General features: G+C 35.7%; 1 protein-coding gene across 2 annotated transcripts in view; it reads left to right on the top strand.

The window, feature by feature from the left end:
* The first annotated feature begins 1,470 nt into the window (after positions 1–1,470).
* MEP1A (meprin A subunit alpha) overlaps positions 1,471–12,588 on the top strand; it is a 41,752-nt gene continuing 30,634 nt past the window's right edge. The window contains exons 1-5 of one of the 2 annotated variants that reach the window (XM_033217382.1): positions 1,471–1,575; positions 1,661–1,685; positions 1,775–1,825; positions 6,399–6,439; positions 6,900–6,975. In XM_033217382.1, coding sequence (XP_033073273.1) covers positions 1,507–1,575; positions 1,661–1,685; positions 1,775–1,825; positions 6,399–6,439; positions 6,900–6,975 — 262 coding nt within the window. In that variant the 5' untranslated portion in view covers positions 1,471–1,506. The remainder of the gene's footprint in view (positions 1,576–1,660; positions 1,686–1,774; positions 1,826–6,398; positions 6,440–6,899; positions 6,976–12,588) is intronic. The other variant, XM_033217383.1, reaches the window with a different exon arrangement.

A 12,588-nucleotide genomic window follows, 5' to 3' on the forward strand; every position in this document is an offset into this window, starting at 1 on the left:
ATTTTGTGCACATATGTGTGAGTTCCTTTAGCATATAGACCTAGGAGTGATGTTTCTATCCTATGAACTGTGCACATTTCAACTTCATTAGATAGCATCAAATTGATGTCCTACTAGATTTCCTATTTTCTTACCTTCTTGTTGACATTGATATTGTCAGTCTTCTTAATTTATGCCAATCTTAGCTTGAGGTGGGTATTTTACTGCTATTTGAATTTATATATTTTCTGATTACTTATGAGGCTAAAAACCTTGTTACATGTATATTGGCCATCTGGGTTTTTTGTGAATTAGCTACTCATATTGTTTGTTCATTATTTCCTTAGATAATCTCTTTTTCTTGTTATTGATTTGTAGAAATTCTTTACATATCCTGAATACTTATTCTTATTCAATTATATGCACTATACATATTGTCTCTCATCTGTGGCTTGTCTTTTAATCATGTTATGTTTTTGTCATGAAGAAGTTTAAATTTTGATATAGTCAAATGTATTATTCTTTTCCTCTATAATTTCTATGTTTTTTTCATGTTCAAGCAATCTTTCTTGAAATCAAGGTTAAAAATATGTTCCTATATTTTCTTTTTCAAATTTTATATTTTCATATTTACATTTTTAATCTATCTAGAATTTATTTTTGTGAATGGTGTCAGATGAACATTTAATGTTTTTCCTCATATGGAAATGCAATTATTCCAACATTATTATGAAAGAGACCAGGATTTCCCTCTTGACTGTTTGGTTTCTCTCATACACAAAAGCCCCACATGTGCTTGCATCTATTGGGATATTACCTATTCCAAGCTATAGTTTCATTTTGTCTTTATTTTTGGAACTATTACACTCTAATTACTGTAACTTTACAAAAGTTCTTGATATTCTTTTAGGGCGATTCTTTTCTCTTTATTCATCCTTTTCAGAATTTTCTTATCTATTCCTCAAGGTTTACTCTTTCATGTGAATTGAACCATTTGTCAGCTTGACAAATTCCACTGAAAACCCTGTTAGGTTTTTTACTAGAATGAAAATGAATTTATAGATTAATATTGAAATAATCTATTAATATTTCATATATATGTATATATATAGAGTCAGTTTTTTTATGTCCTTCAATAATTGCTTTGTCACAGTTCCATAAATTTGAATTTATATTTTATTTGAATTAAATACTTAATAATAAAATGTTAAATTATTTTTATTTTTATTGTTAAGAGGATCTTCTGTTATATTATATGAATGGCTATTGCTGCCCTATAGGAATGTTATTACTTCTTATATGCTCATTTCAGTATTAATTTTTCAAACTTTTCCCCAGTCTCTGAAGCTTAAGCATTTAAGGTAAACTTAGTGTCTGTCCTCGAAAGAGTCAATGCTGTTATCTTTGACTACCTTTTTTAGCACTACGGTACATATGGAAGGGTCAAAGTTTCTAATACAACCGTCAGGGTAAAGTCTAAAAGGTATTTATGACAAGGTGTCTGCTAAAATCAGCTCACTCGCAGCAATGGCTTGGACTAGATCCACATGCATTCTCTCCTTTACCTTGTTTTTTGCCCACATAGCAGCTGTATCGGTAAGTAGAGTCCTGCTTTTTGGATATTTAGAAATATTAATTCTAGTATACGTTATCCATTTTCTGTATATTTATTTTTTTTCAGATTAAGTATCTTCCTAAAGAAAATGGTAAGAATTAGTTCAAATGCACAGAGAGTGTTTTTAAAGTTTTTTCGTTCAGCAAGGCTAATAATATTTTTTTTCCTCACTTTTAACAGTACATGATGCAGACTTTGGTGAACAGAAGGATATTTCAGAAATCAATTTAGGTGAGCTCAATTTTTGCATTATTAAAGTATTGAAATTACTTAAAACCCAGTGATGGGATTACTGAAAAGCACTTTCCTTCATAATACTGTATTGTGATTCTTTGGGGGAGAAATATTTATTGATGCTTTGTGAGAAATTGCATTTTCTGAAAGATAAAAATGTGGAAAGAGAAGACAGTTAGACCAGACATTCTAGGAGAGCTAGGGAGTCCTCAATGGATCTAGATACATAACAAGTTTCTCTTTATAAAAAATTTATTTTTCCGATTTGTATTTGGAAGAAAAGGAAAGGAAATAGATAATTATTCTGATTGTTAAAGAAAAATATAAGAATAAGCCTCTGGTTATATTTAGTGGGGAAACAAAACCCAACCCCTCCACTGGCCATGATATTTTTATTTGTCCAGTCTTGTTGTGGAGTAAGTGCTGTTTTCATTTTTTGGGGGGAGGAGCAAGTGGTTTCTCATGGTTAGAGTGACCTGCTCAGGATCATAGGTAGCAGTGACGGGGCTCACTTCCAGATCTTGCAGCCCGTACCTTAATAGCTCAGTGCTATCTGAAGACTACAAAATGAAAATACCTATACCTAAGGGTCCATTTTTCTGGCTTTCTCTCACTCACAGAGAAGCCAGTTAGTTGATATTTAATTGGAATAGCTGGAGAATGGCTGCATAGGCAGAGCAGAAATAGTTTAGGAAGGTAAATGGGTGAATACATGAATGAGTGCCAAGACTTCAGAGCCAGGCACTAAAATATCTCTTTTTAGAGTCAGCCATTGTGTAAACAGTTCAGAGAATCTGATGTATTTTACAACAGGGCTGGGATTTGAATTTTTAGAGTTTTTCTAAGCTCATCCTTATCTATCTAATAAAAATAATTCTTTACCTCTTTGTCATTTTGTACTCTTCAGGCCCACCACCACCTCTGAACTTTGACCCCAGTGAAGAAATCTCATTACCATGTAATCTTTTTTTTAGGCCATTTCAACCAAGCCACCAGGATTGATTGGGTTAGCCATATGGCCAGATTCTAACACCGTAAATTGATGGTGAAAATCATATAGAGAAAATTGCCACCTTTCACCATCTTCTTTTTGCCTCACAAGGCTGACTTAACATTTCTTATCCTCCACCCCAAGACCTGCTCCTCTCAGTCCTTTTCATTCCAGTAAATGTAACTCACTCCTTCTAGATTTTAAGCTCAGAATCTTAGAGTTGCCCCTAACTCTTGTCTTTCTGTCATACTTTATGCAAAATCTGTCAGCAGATTTTATTAGATCTATTAGATGCTATTAGATCTACTTGATCCTTCCTTCCTTCCTTCCTTCCTTCCTTCCTTCCTTCCTCTCTTCTCTTCTCTCTCTTCTCTTCTCTCTCTTCTCTTCTCTTCTCTTCTCTTCTCTTCTCTTCTCTTCCCTTCTCTTCTCTTCTCTTCTTTCTCTTCTCTCTCTTTTTTCTTTCTTTTTTCCCAAGATATGGAGTCTTGCTCTGTTACCTAGGCTGGAGTGCAGTGGCACAATCTCAGTGCACTGCAACCTCCACCTCCCGGGTTCAAGGCATTCTCCTGCCTCAGCCTCCCAAGCAGCTGGGATTACAGGTGTCCACCACCACGCAAGGCTAGTTTTTGTATTTTTAGTAGAGACAGGGTTTCTCCATGTTGGTCAGGCTGGTCTTGAATTCATGACCTTGTGATCCGCCCACCTCATCCTCCCAAAGTGCTGGAATTACAGGCATGAGACACAGGCATGAGCCACCGGCATGTCCGGCCTAGATCTACTTTCAAATCATACCACATTTGAGACTTTTCAGTACTTTTACTGTCCCCACCTTGGTCAGCCACCTCATATCTGACCTGGTCCTTTCAGGGGCCTCATAACTGTGCTTCCTTTTCTGCCTTTGCTCCCTACAGACTATTCTGCACAACATAGAACTCTTCCTTTAATATCCTTCAGATCATGTCATTTCTCTGCTCCAACCTTCTAATGACTTCTCCTCCAACACAAAGTAAAGGCCTTAGAGCCTTGATTCCCAAAGTGTGTTCCACAGGCCAAAGTGACTTGTGTCACTCAAGAGCTTTCTCTTGGAAATGCCGCATTTGAGGATCCACCCCAGACCTACCAAATTAGCATCTCCAATTTGACAGACCCAAGTGGTTTCTATGCACATTAGAGTGTGAGTCGATCTGCTGAAACAGGGTTTGTGACTACTCTTCCTCTTCCCACTTGAGCTCTCCAGCCACCCTGACTGCACAGCTACTCCTGTAAGGAAGTGATTTTCAGTGTGTTGTCCCCCAGCCAGCAGCATCAGTAAACTTCTTAGGAATGAACATTCTTAGGCCTCGCCCCAGACTTAATGAACCAGAAATCCAAGGGTGAGGGCTCATCAACCTGTGTTGACCAAGCCTTCCAGGGGACTCTGATGCTCCAGTTTAGGACCACTGCCCTAAGACATCAAGGCTTTCCTGCCACAGGACCTTTCTATCTGGTGTTGCCTTTACCTCCACCACACTTCCTTCATTCCCTTACTCTATCATATTTCTGCTAAAATGCCACCTCCGCTGGGGGGGCCCTCCCTGGCAACTCTTTAATAAAATAGCAAACCTATCTCACCTCAGCACTCTTCCCACCTTACCTTTCACTTGTTTCTTTTTTATTGTACTTTTCACCATTCGTCATACTTTACAGTTATTTGTTTATTTGTATGTCTCCCTCTTCCCCCAATCAAGAGTGTCATCTCCTTAAGGACTTTGTTTTATTCTCTGCTATGTCCCAGCATCTAGAAAAATGCTTCAGACACATTAGGCATTTAATAAGTGCGCACCACATGAACAAACTGGGTAATGAATAGATTGAGGCTTGCTTTCACTGGATGTGCATTTCTTTGGGAAGTTCTCCCTGCCCCCCATGACCCCATCCATTCTCACTGACCACTGGGGCCAAAATCTGAGTGGGCTCATTCACTTCACTCTGGAAGAGCTCCCTCAATTCCATTATAATGCAGACCAGGTGTCAGGAAATACAGATTTTTGCTCAGGACAAATAGTAGAACTATTCTCAATGAAAGAATAGATGGACCAGAACAAAGTCCTTTTATTTAAAAGATTATTCAAATCTGGGTCCTACTGACAGTGGTACAGTGATGTCATTGCTGTTTGTGGTTGTTTAATTGCACTGCTAGCATACGAATAGGTCAGGGCTAAGGAGGTTAAGCAACCTAGCAAATGTGTGCATGAGGAAGGGAGTGATGCAGGGATAGCCCTAGTTAGTCACTGGCAAATGAAATCATGATGCCTGCTAATACCTAACACCTCCTTGGTGTCCTATGTATAAATGGAGCTGGTTCCTGAATGAGCCATTGGCTTTGCCAAATGGGGCCTCTGGTGGCTCGTGAGACTGTGGTAATTAATCTGTGCTTTGGTTTCCCAGCCTGTAAATCAGGGCTGTCCTCAGAATGAAGTACAATCCAGTAATTCTGTCTGAAGTTGTTGCATTTTACAGAAAATGTTGCTTGTCACATGAGAGTTATGATAAGTGATGCTCTTTTAATGCTTGAGAAATTTTCCCACAAAGATCTTCACTTTTAAGAATCTTGCTTACTGAAACAGGATGAGGCCAAGATTAAGCAATACCAGTAGTGGGAGAGTGTATTCTGCTAAGCACCTGAGAACAGATGTTTGGAGGTATGGTTTTGAATGGATCTGTCCACAATCCTCTGGTCTTCCTTATGACGTGGGCAGCACCTTGAGCTTGGTTTTGGAGGGTATCATCGTTTTTTCATGGGAAAGAGCAGAATACATTCATTTACCCTGGGACAAGAGGAAAATGGTACAGGGGCAGAAAGAGCCCTGAATGGGAAGGCAGGAATTTCGATGCTCACTTGGCCCCTGGATTACATAGTACATCACTTCATGTCGCTGGACTCTATTTTTTTCTCCATTTCTCTCAATATTTTTCTTTTCTTTTTTGAGATGGAGTCTGGCTCTGTCATCCAGGCTGGAGTGCAGTGGCGCGATCATGGCTCACTGCAACCTCCACCTCCTGGGTTTGAGCAATTCTCCTGCCTTAGCGTCCTCAGTAGCTGGGACTACAGGTGTGCACCACCAAGCTCAGCTAATTTTTGTACTTTTAGTAGAGAAGGGGTTTCACCACATTGGCCAGGCTGGTCTCAAACTCCCGACTTCGGGTGATCCGCCCACCTCGGCCTCCCAAAGTGCTGGGATTACAGGCGTGAGCCACCACCCCCAGCCATTCTCTCAATAGTTTTCATCCTCCTTATCAGTGCTGCCTCAAATCCCTTTTTTATAGTCAGTGATCAATAAAATCCCTTCTAACTTATCTCTTACTTTTAAGATTCTTAGACAAGATTTATTGTTCCAAAATTGAAAACAGAGTCTATGACAGTTCATTGGCCATTCATATTTGCTGAGCTGGAATTTTTGCATTGTTTTGAAAAGTTTTGCCACATAAAGACTAATATTCAAAGATTTATAATGGCAAAGATTAATTTTATTATGAAAGATGCCTTTTAATAATGTTCACTCAAATATTGTTTTTTTAAAAAAATTCCATTTCCAGCTGCAGGCTTGGACCTCTTTCAAGGGGACATCCTCTTGCAGGTGAGTATCTGTCAAAGATGCAGTAAGTTCCTCAGGACAGACAGTACCATTGGGTGTCAGTCTCTGCTCTGTGGCCAGCCCTGCGATGGGCACTGTGAAGGAGATAAGAGAAATCTCATCTATAATCTGTTCCAGTGAGGAGTTCCACTATAACTGGTAAGGACAAAAACAGAGGGAAAATAAGTAAACAGCATAAAAGAGTCTAAAATAATTAAATGGTTTATCTATTTAATTTTCCTGGGATTGCAGGCCCCCTTTATTTTGTTCTTAATAATTTCTCTGATTTTTCCAAATTATCTCTCAAGGGACTTCTATTGCTTTCATAATCAGAAGAGAAATTGCCACTAAACTGTTTGAATTGTGTGATAGACTGTTTGCTGTGTGAGAGTTTATTGAAGGAGGAAGTCAAGGTGACCTTGAGGACTAAGCTTCCCACTCACCTTTATCTTTGTTTTCACAGAACTCCAGAAATGGCCTGAGAGACCCAAACACCAGGTGGAAATTCCCCATTCCTTACATCTTGGCTGATAATTTGGGTAATATTAATTGCTCTTAATTAGAAGTTTTCGGTTTAACTCTCTCTCCCCTCTCAGCCTGCTCATGGGCTTCACATTGGGAGTAACCACCAGGGTCTAAGAGGGTTTTCAAGTCCTGACGAATCTTTATCTCATGGGGAAAAAGACATGACATTACATCAAAACCAGTGCTGCTTAACCAGTCTGAGATACATAGTATCCAAGAATAACTTTTAAAATGCAACACACTTTAAAGTGTTAGTATAACCAGGAGCAACATGAAAGAGCAAAAACCCAATGAAATATAGTTTGCATCAGAGCAAGGCAAAGTTTGCACTTTGTTTAGGTGAATCTAAATGTAGTGTGAGGACACTATTTTCAGCATATTGATTTCTTCTCTTTTTGTTACGAGAGAAACATGCCACACTTTGAGAAATAGACAAGTCCATATTTCATATGTTCACAATCCTTTTTTCTTGGTGTTATTAATGTCTACTCTTTTCTCTCTTGAGAAAAAGATCTGAATATGGTACATTTTACTCATTGTTAGAAATAATGACTAGTAGAATCACTTCTCTGCCTTTTAGCTAAGATTGTATATAGAACTAACAGCCGGTAGAAATAAATAAATATTAGAAGCCCCATGTAGGCACCCTCAAGCAGTTGACTGACAGCTGAGCAGCCATGATGACTCAATGCCTACAAGGCCCCACCTGCTTAGACAGATGGACAAGATTAGAGTGAAGAGGGAAAGCCAGGACAAGGTTGCTTCATCTTGTTGGGCTGCTAGGCTGCTTATAGTCTCAGCAGGTGTAGATTATGTTTCAGTATTTTCCATCCTCTTTATCAGTGCTGCCTCGGATCCCTTTTTATGGAGAACAGCTAGATATAAACAAATGTTGTTGTTCTCAACTAATACTTGGAAAATTGAGTTATTTTCTCCAGTGTTTGCCTTGCAAATTCATGGAACACCAATACTTAATGGAACATGATTTAAGAAACACCAACTTTAAAAGGGGTTCTTTCCCATTACAGGTTCTTTTATCCTGGTTGTCACATCTCCGCCACCCTATTATGTGCCAGGCACTGTGCCTTCATCTAATATTTTATGTAACCTTCACCATTGCCTCTGTGAGGTGTAAGGCAGTGCTTCTCAGACTTTAATGTGCATAGGATTCATATGAGGAGCTTGTTAACCTACAGAGTAGGTCAGAGTTGGTGCGTGAGATGTTGCATGTCCAATGGTCCTCCAGTGATGCTGATGCTATTGGTCCCCATGCAGACCACAGCTTAAGTGGTATGGTCTCTCTAGCTGCAAGGTAGGTAAGAAATTATATTTGAGAGTGATTTGAGACAAGTGACCTGACATAAGATAAAGGTAGTAAGGATACAGTAGTATTTCTCAAGCAACACCATGTGAAGGTCACCTTTAGTGTTAAAGTTCAGATGCCCAGACCCAGACCACTGTGAAAGCAAACTTTCTAACTAGAGTTCAATATTTACATAGAATTGTTTTATTCAAGTTAAATTTACATAGAGTGAAATACACAAATCAGTATATAAGGCTTTTGACAAACACATATGCCTATATAATGCACACTTCCCTCATTCCATAAAGTTCCTTTCTAGGCAGTTCCCATCCCCACTCCCTAAGAGACAACCACCATTCTGATTTTTCCCCATGCATTAGTTTTTCCTGATTTACAATTGATTTACAGATAAATGAGCTCATATACCATAACATTTATTTTATAAATACTGTGTGTCCGGCTTCTTTGACTTTTTAAAGTTCTTCCATATTGTTGTGGATCAACAGTTAAATCTTTTTTTTTTAACTACTCAGTAATATTTCTTTACATTAATATACTGTAAATCATTGTCTATTTTTCTGTTGGGGCTACTATGAAGAAAACTATTGTGATAATTCTTTTACAAGTTTATGTGAATACATTTTTTATTTATCTTTGGTAAATGCTTAGGAATATAATTGCTTGGTCACATGGATAACTGTGTAAGAAAACACCAAACTGTTTTCCAAAGTGGCTGTGCCATTGCACACTCCTCCTGAAAATATATGAGTGTTTCATTTGCTCCACATCTTCACTAATGTTGATAGCATTAATCTTTGTAATTATAGCCATTTTAGTAGTTGTAAAATGGTACCTCACTATGATTTTAATTTGCATTTCCCTAATGATTAGTGATATTTAGCACATTTCAGTATGCTACTGGCTGTTTTTGTATCTTCTTTTATGAAGGTCTGTCCAACTCCTTCATGAGTTTTAAAAATTATATTGTTTGTCTTTTTATTATTTGTAGGATTTTATATATTATGGCTAAAGCCCTTTGTCAGATAGATGTATTATACATATTTTCTGTTAGTCTGTTACTTACCTATTTGTTTTTGTTTTTCAAGCAGTGAATTTTGAAATGCAAAAGCTTTAAATGCTGATAAAGTGTGATTTATCAATTTTTTAACTTACAGTTTACATTTTTACATTCTAAGAAATCTGTGCTTAAACCAAGTCGCAAAGATATATTCCAATATTTTTTTGAAGTTGTGTGGTTTCAATTTTTGTCTATAATTGATTGCAAACTAATTTTATGTACAACAAGATGAAGAGCTTGAGATTGGTTGATTGGTATTTATTAGCCCAGTTGTTCTAGCAACATTTGCTGTAACACTTTGCTTTTCTCATTGAGTACTCTTTGCAAGAGTCTTGTTTGCCAAGTTTTCCAAGACTCCTTATCTCTTGATCTGGTATCTCTATTTTCTTCTCTTATTCTACTTGTCCATCATCATGTCAAAAATCACTATGTTGATTGCTCTAGCTTTATAGTTAACCTTGAATTGAGTGCTCCAGCTTTGCTCTCCAATTTCAAGACAGTTTAGCCTACTCCAGATCTTATGCGTTTTCATGTATATTTTATAATCAGTTTCTCTAAATAGCCTGCTAGGATTTTGATAGGAATGTGTTGATTCTGTACATAAATTTGTAGAAAACTAGTATCTTAAAAATATTGAGTCCTATAATCCATAAACATGGTACATCTATCCAGTTAATTTCAGTCTTCTTTAATTTCTCTAATCCACGCTTTATAAATTTCAGTGTAGAGATCTTGCGTGTCTTTGGTAAATTCATTTCTAAGCATTTTATATTTTTGATGCTATTAAAATGAAATTTAAACAATTTTTTACCACTTAATGTTTTCTGCTAATACATAAAAATACAATGGAGTTTTATATATTGATTTTGTATCCTGTTACCTTGCTAAATTTACTCATTAACTTTAATTGTTGATTTGTAGATTTTTTTTTAGGACTTTTAATAAAAATTCTTCTTGCCTATCAGTATAGACAGTGTTACCGGTTCCTTTCCAATTTTTACACCATGTATTGCTTTTTCTTGTCTTACTGTTCTGGCTAGGACCGTCATTACCATGTTGAATAGAAGTGGTAAGAGTGGACATCTTTGCCTCATTGGCTTGTTTTAGTGGTAGTATTCAATACTTCATTCATGTGGGACATGAATGTTTTCCACAGATGCCCTTTGTCAGATGGCATATTTTCATCATGAATAGTTGTTACAGTGTATCAAATGCTTTTCCTGCAACAATTTAGATAACTATACTTTTTATTCCTTATCGTGTAATATGGTAAATAACATCAAATTTGAATGCTAAACCAACTTTGCATTTCTCAGATGAGCTCTACTTGGTTATGATGTATTACCCTTTTCATATTTTGCTGGATCCCATTTGGTAATATTTTGTTATAGATTTTTGTGTTTATATTCATAAAAAGTATAGGTTTCTAATTTACTTTTTCATAATATCTTTATTAGGCTTTAGTAATAAAGCTATGTAGATCTCAAAACCATCTTGAAAATGTTTCCTCTTCTTTTATCTTTTGAATAAGTTTGTGCATGATTAAATTTTTTTCTTTCTTAAATGTTGGTAAAATTCACCAATAAAATAACCAAGTAATGGAATTTTTTTTGTGGGATAGTATTTTTATAATGAATTCAATTTATGTAATAATTATACAATTTTTCTTATTTTCTATTATGCTGCTTTTATTAAATTGTATTTTTCAGTAATAAAAAATTAAGATTACCTTAATAGATGCAGAAAAAGCATTTGACAAAACTTAACAATTATTTCAACTAAGTTGTCAAAATATTGGCATAATATCTCATTATCTTTATAATGTCTGTAGAATCTTTAGTAATATTCCTATTTCATTCTTGATATTGGCAATTTGTGTGTTTCCTCTTTTTCTCTTGACATGTCCTGCTAGGAGCTTATTGATTTTATTAATATTTTTACAGAATCAACTTTTGATTTGTTAATTTTCTCTTGCTTCTCTGCTTTCTATTTAGTTGCTTTCTGTTATCTTTATTATTTCCTTTCTCCTACTTATTTCAGGTTTAATTTGCTCTTCTTTTTCTATGTTCTTAAGATGAAAATTCATATCACTTATTTTAAATCTTCATTTTTTCTGATGTAATATATTCTACAACATGGTTACTAACGCTATAAATTTTATTTGAAGCACTGCTTTACTGCTTTCTTCAAATTTTGATTTGGTGTATGCTTATTAAAGTTTAGTGTATTAATAGATACTTCATAGTTTATCTTGTGAATATTTTCATTCATGGATGGGATAAAAGTGTGTTTAAATTTTTAAAAATATTGTCCTTTGCCTTACTACTATGCAAGCATTTTGCAATGTTATAATTCCATTTATACCCCTGCCCTTTATGGTTTAGTGTTTTCCATCTTATGCTTCATGAGTCTCACACTATAGTGTTAGGATTTTTGATTTAAACAGTTGTCTTTTAAAGTAATTAATGAGAAACAAGACAGTCTTTATATTTACTTTTATATTTGCAATTTCTGGTGCTCTTCATTGCTCCTGTAAATTTGAATTCTTATCTAGTACCATTTCTCTTCTGAAGAACTTCCTTTAGCATTTCTTATAAAGCATATCTGTTGATGACAACTTCTGGTTTTTCTTTTACCTGAAAATGATCTTTATTTTGCCTCCATTTTGAGAATATTTTAACTGGAAATAGAATTTGGGTTTAGAGTAGTGTTAAAATTATTATTTTAACATTTTTCAGTTTTAATGCAATGTCTTTTTGTTTTCCAACATTTGATTATAAAAACTTTTAAATAATCAAAAAGTTAAAAGCGTTGTGCAGCGAACACTCACATACTCACAAACTAGATTACAATTAACAGTTTTATTTGCTTTATCTCATCTATCCATCCTAATATCACTGTATGAATCCATTGTATTTTTGATGCATTTCGAAGTTGCTTTCAGACACTAGTAGACTTTACCCCAGTCACTTCAGTATGCATGTAATTAACTACAGTTCAATATTTGTGTATAGTTCCCTTTAACATAAAATATATATGTGGTAAAATGCATGGGCCTTAGATATACAATTCAATGAGTTCTTAAAGATTTATGCACCTATGTAACCCACATTCCTATCAAGAGATGGAACATGTTTATAATATATATACCTCTGAAACCTAACTTCCTATGAAGAGATGGAACATTTTTATCATTCCAGAAAATTCTTTTATGGCCCTTCCAAGTCATTCTCACTTTTCCAGAAA

Source organism: Trachypithecus francoisi, unplaced genomic scaffold, assembly GCF_009764315.1.
Source record: "Trachypithecus francoisi isolate TF-2019V2 unplaced genomic scaffold, Tfra_2.0 Lachesis_group10, whole genome shotgun sequence".
NCBI lineage: Eukaryota > Metazoa > Chordata > Mammalia > Primates > Cercopithecidae > Trachypithecus > Trachypithecus francoisi.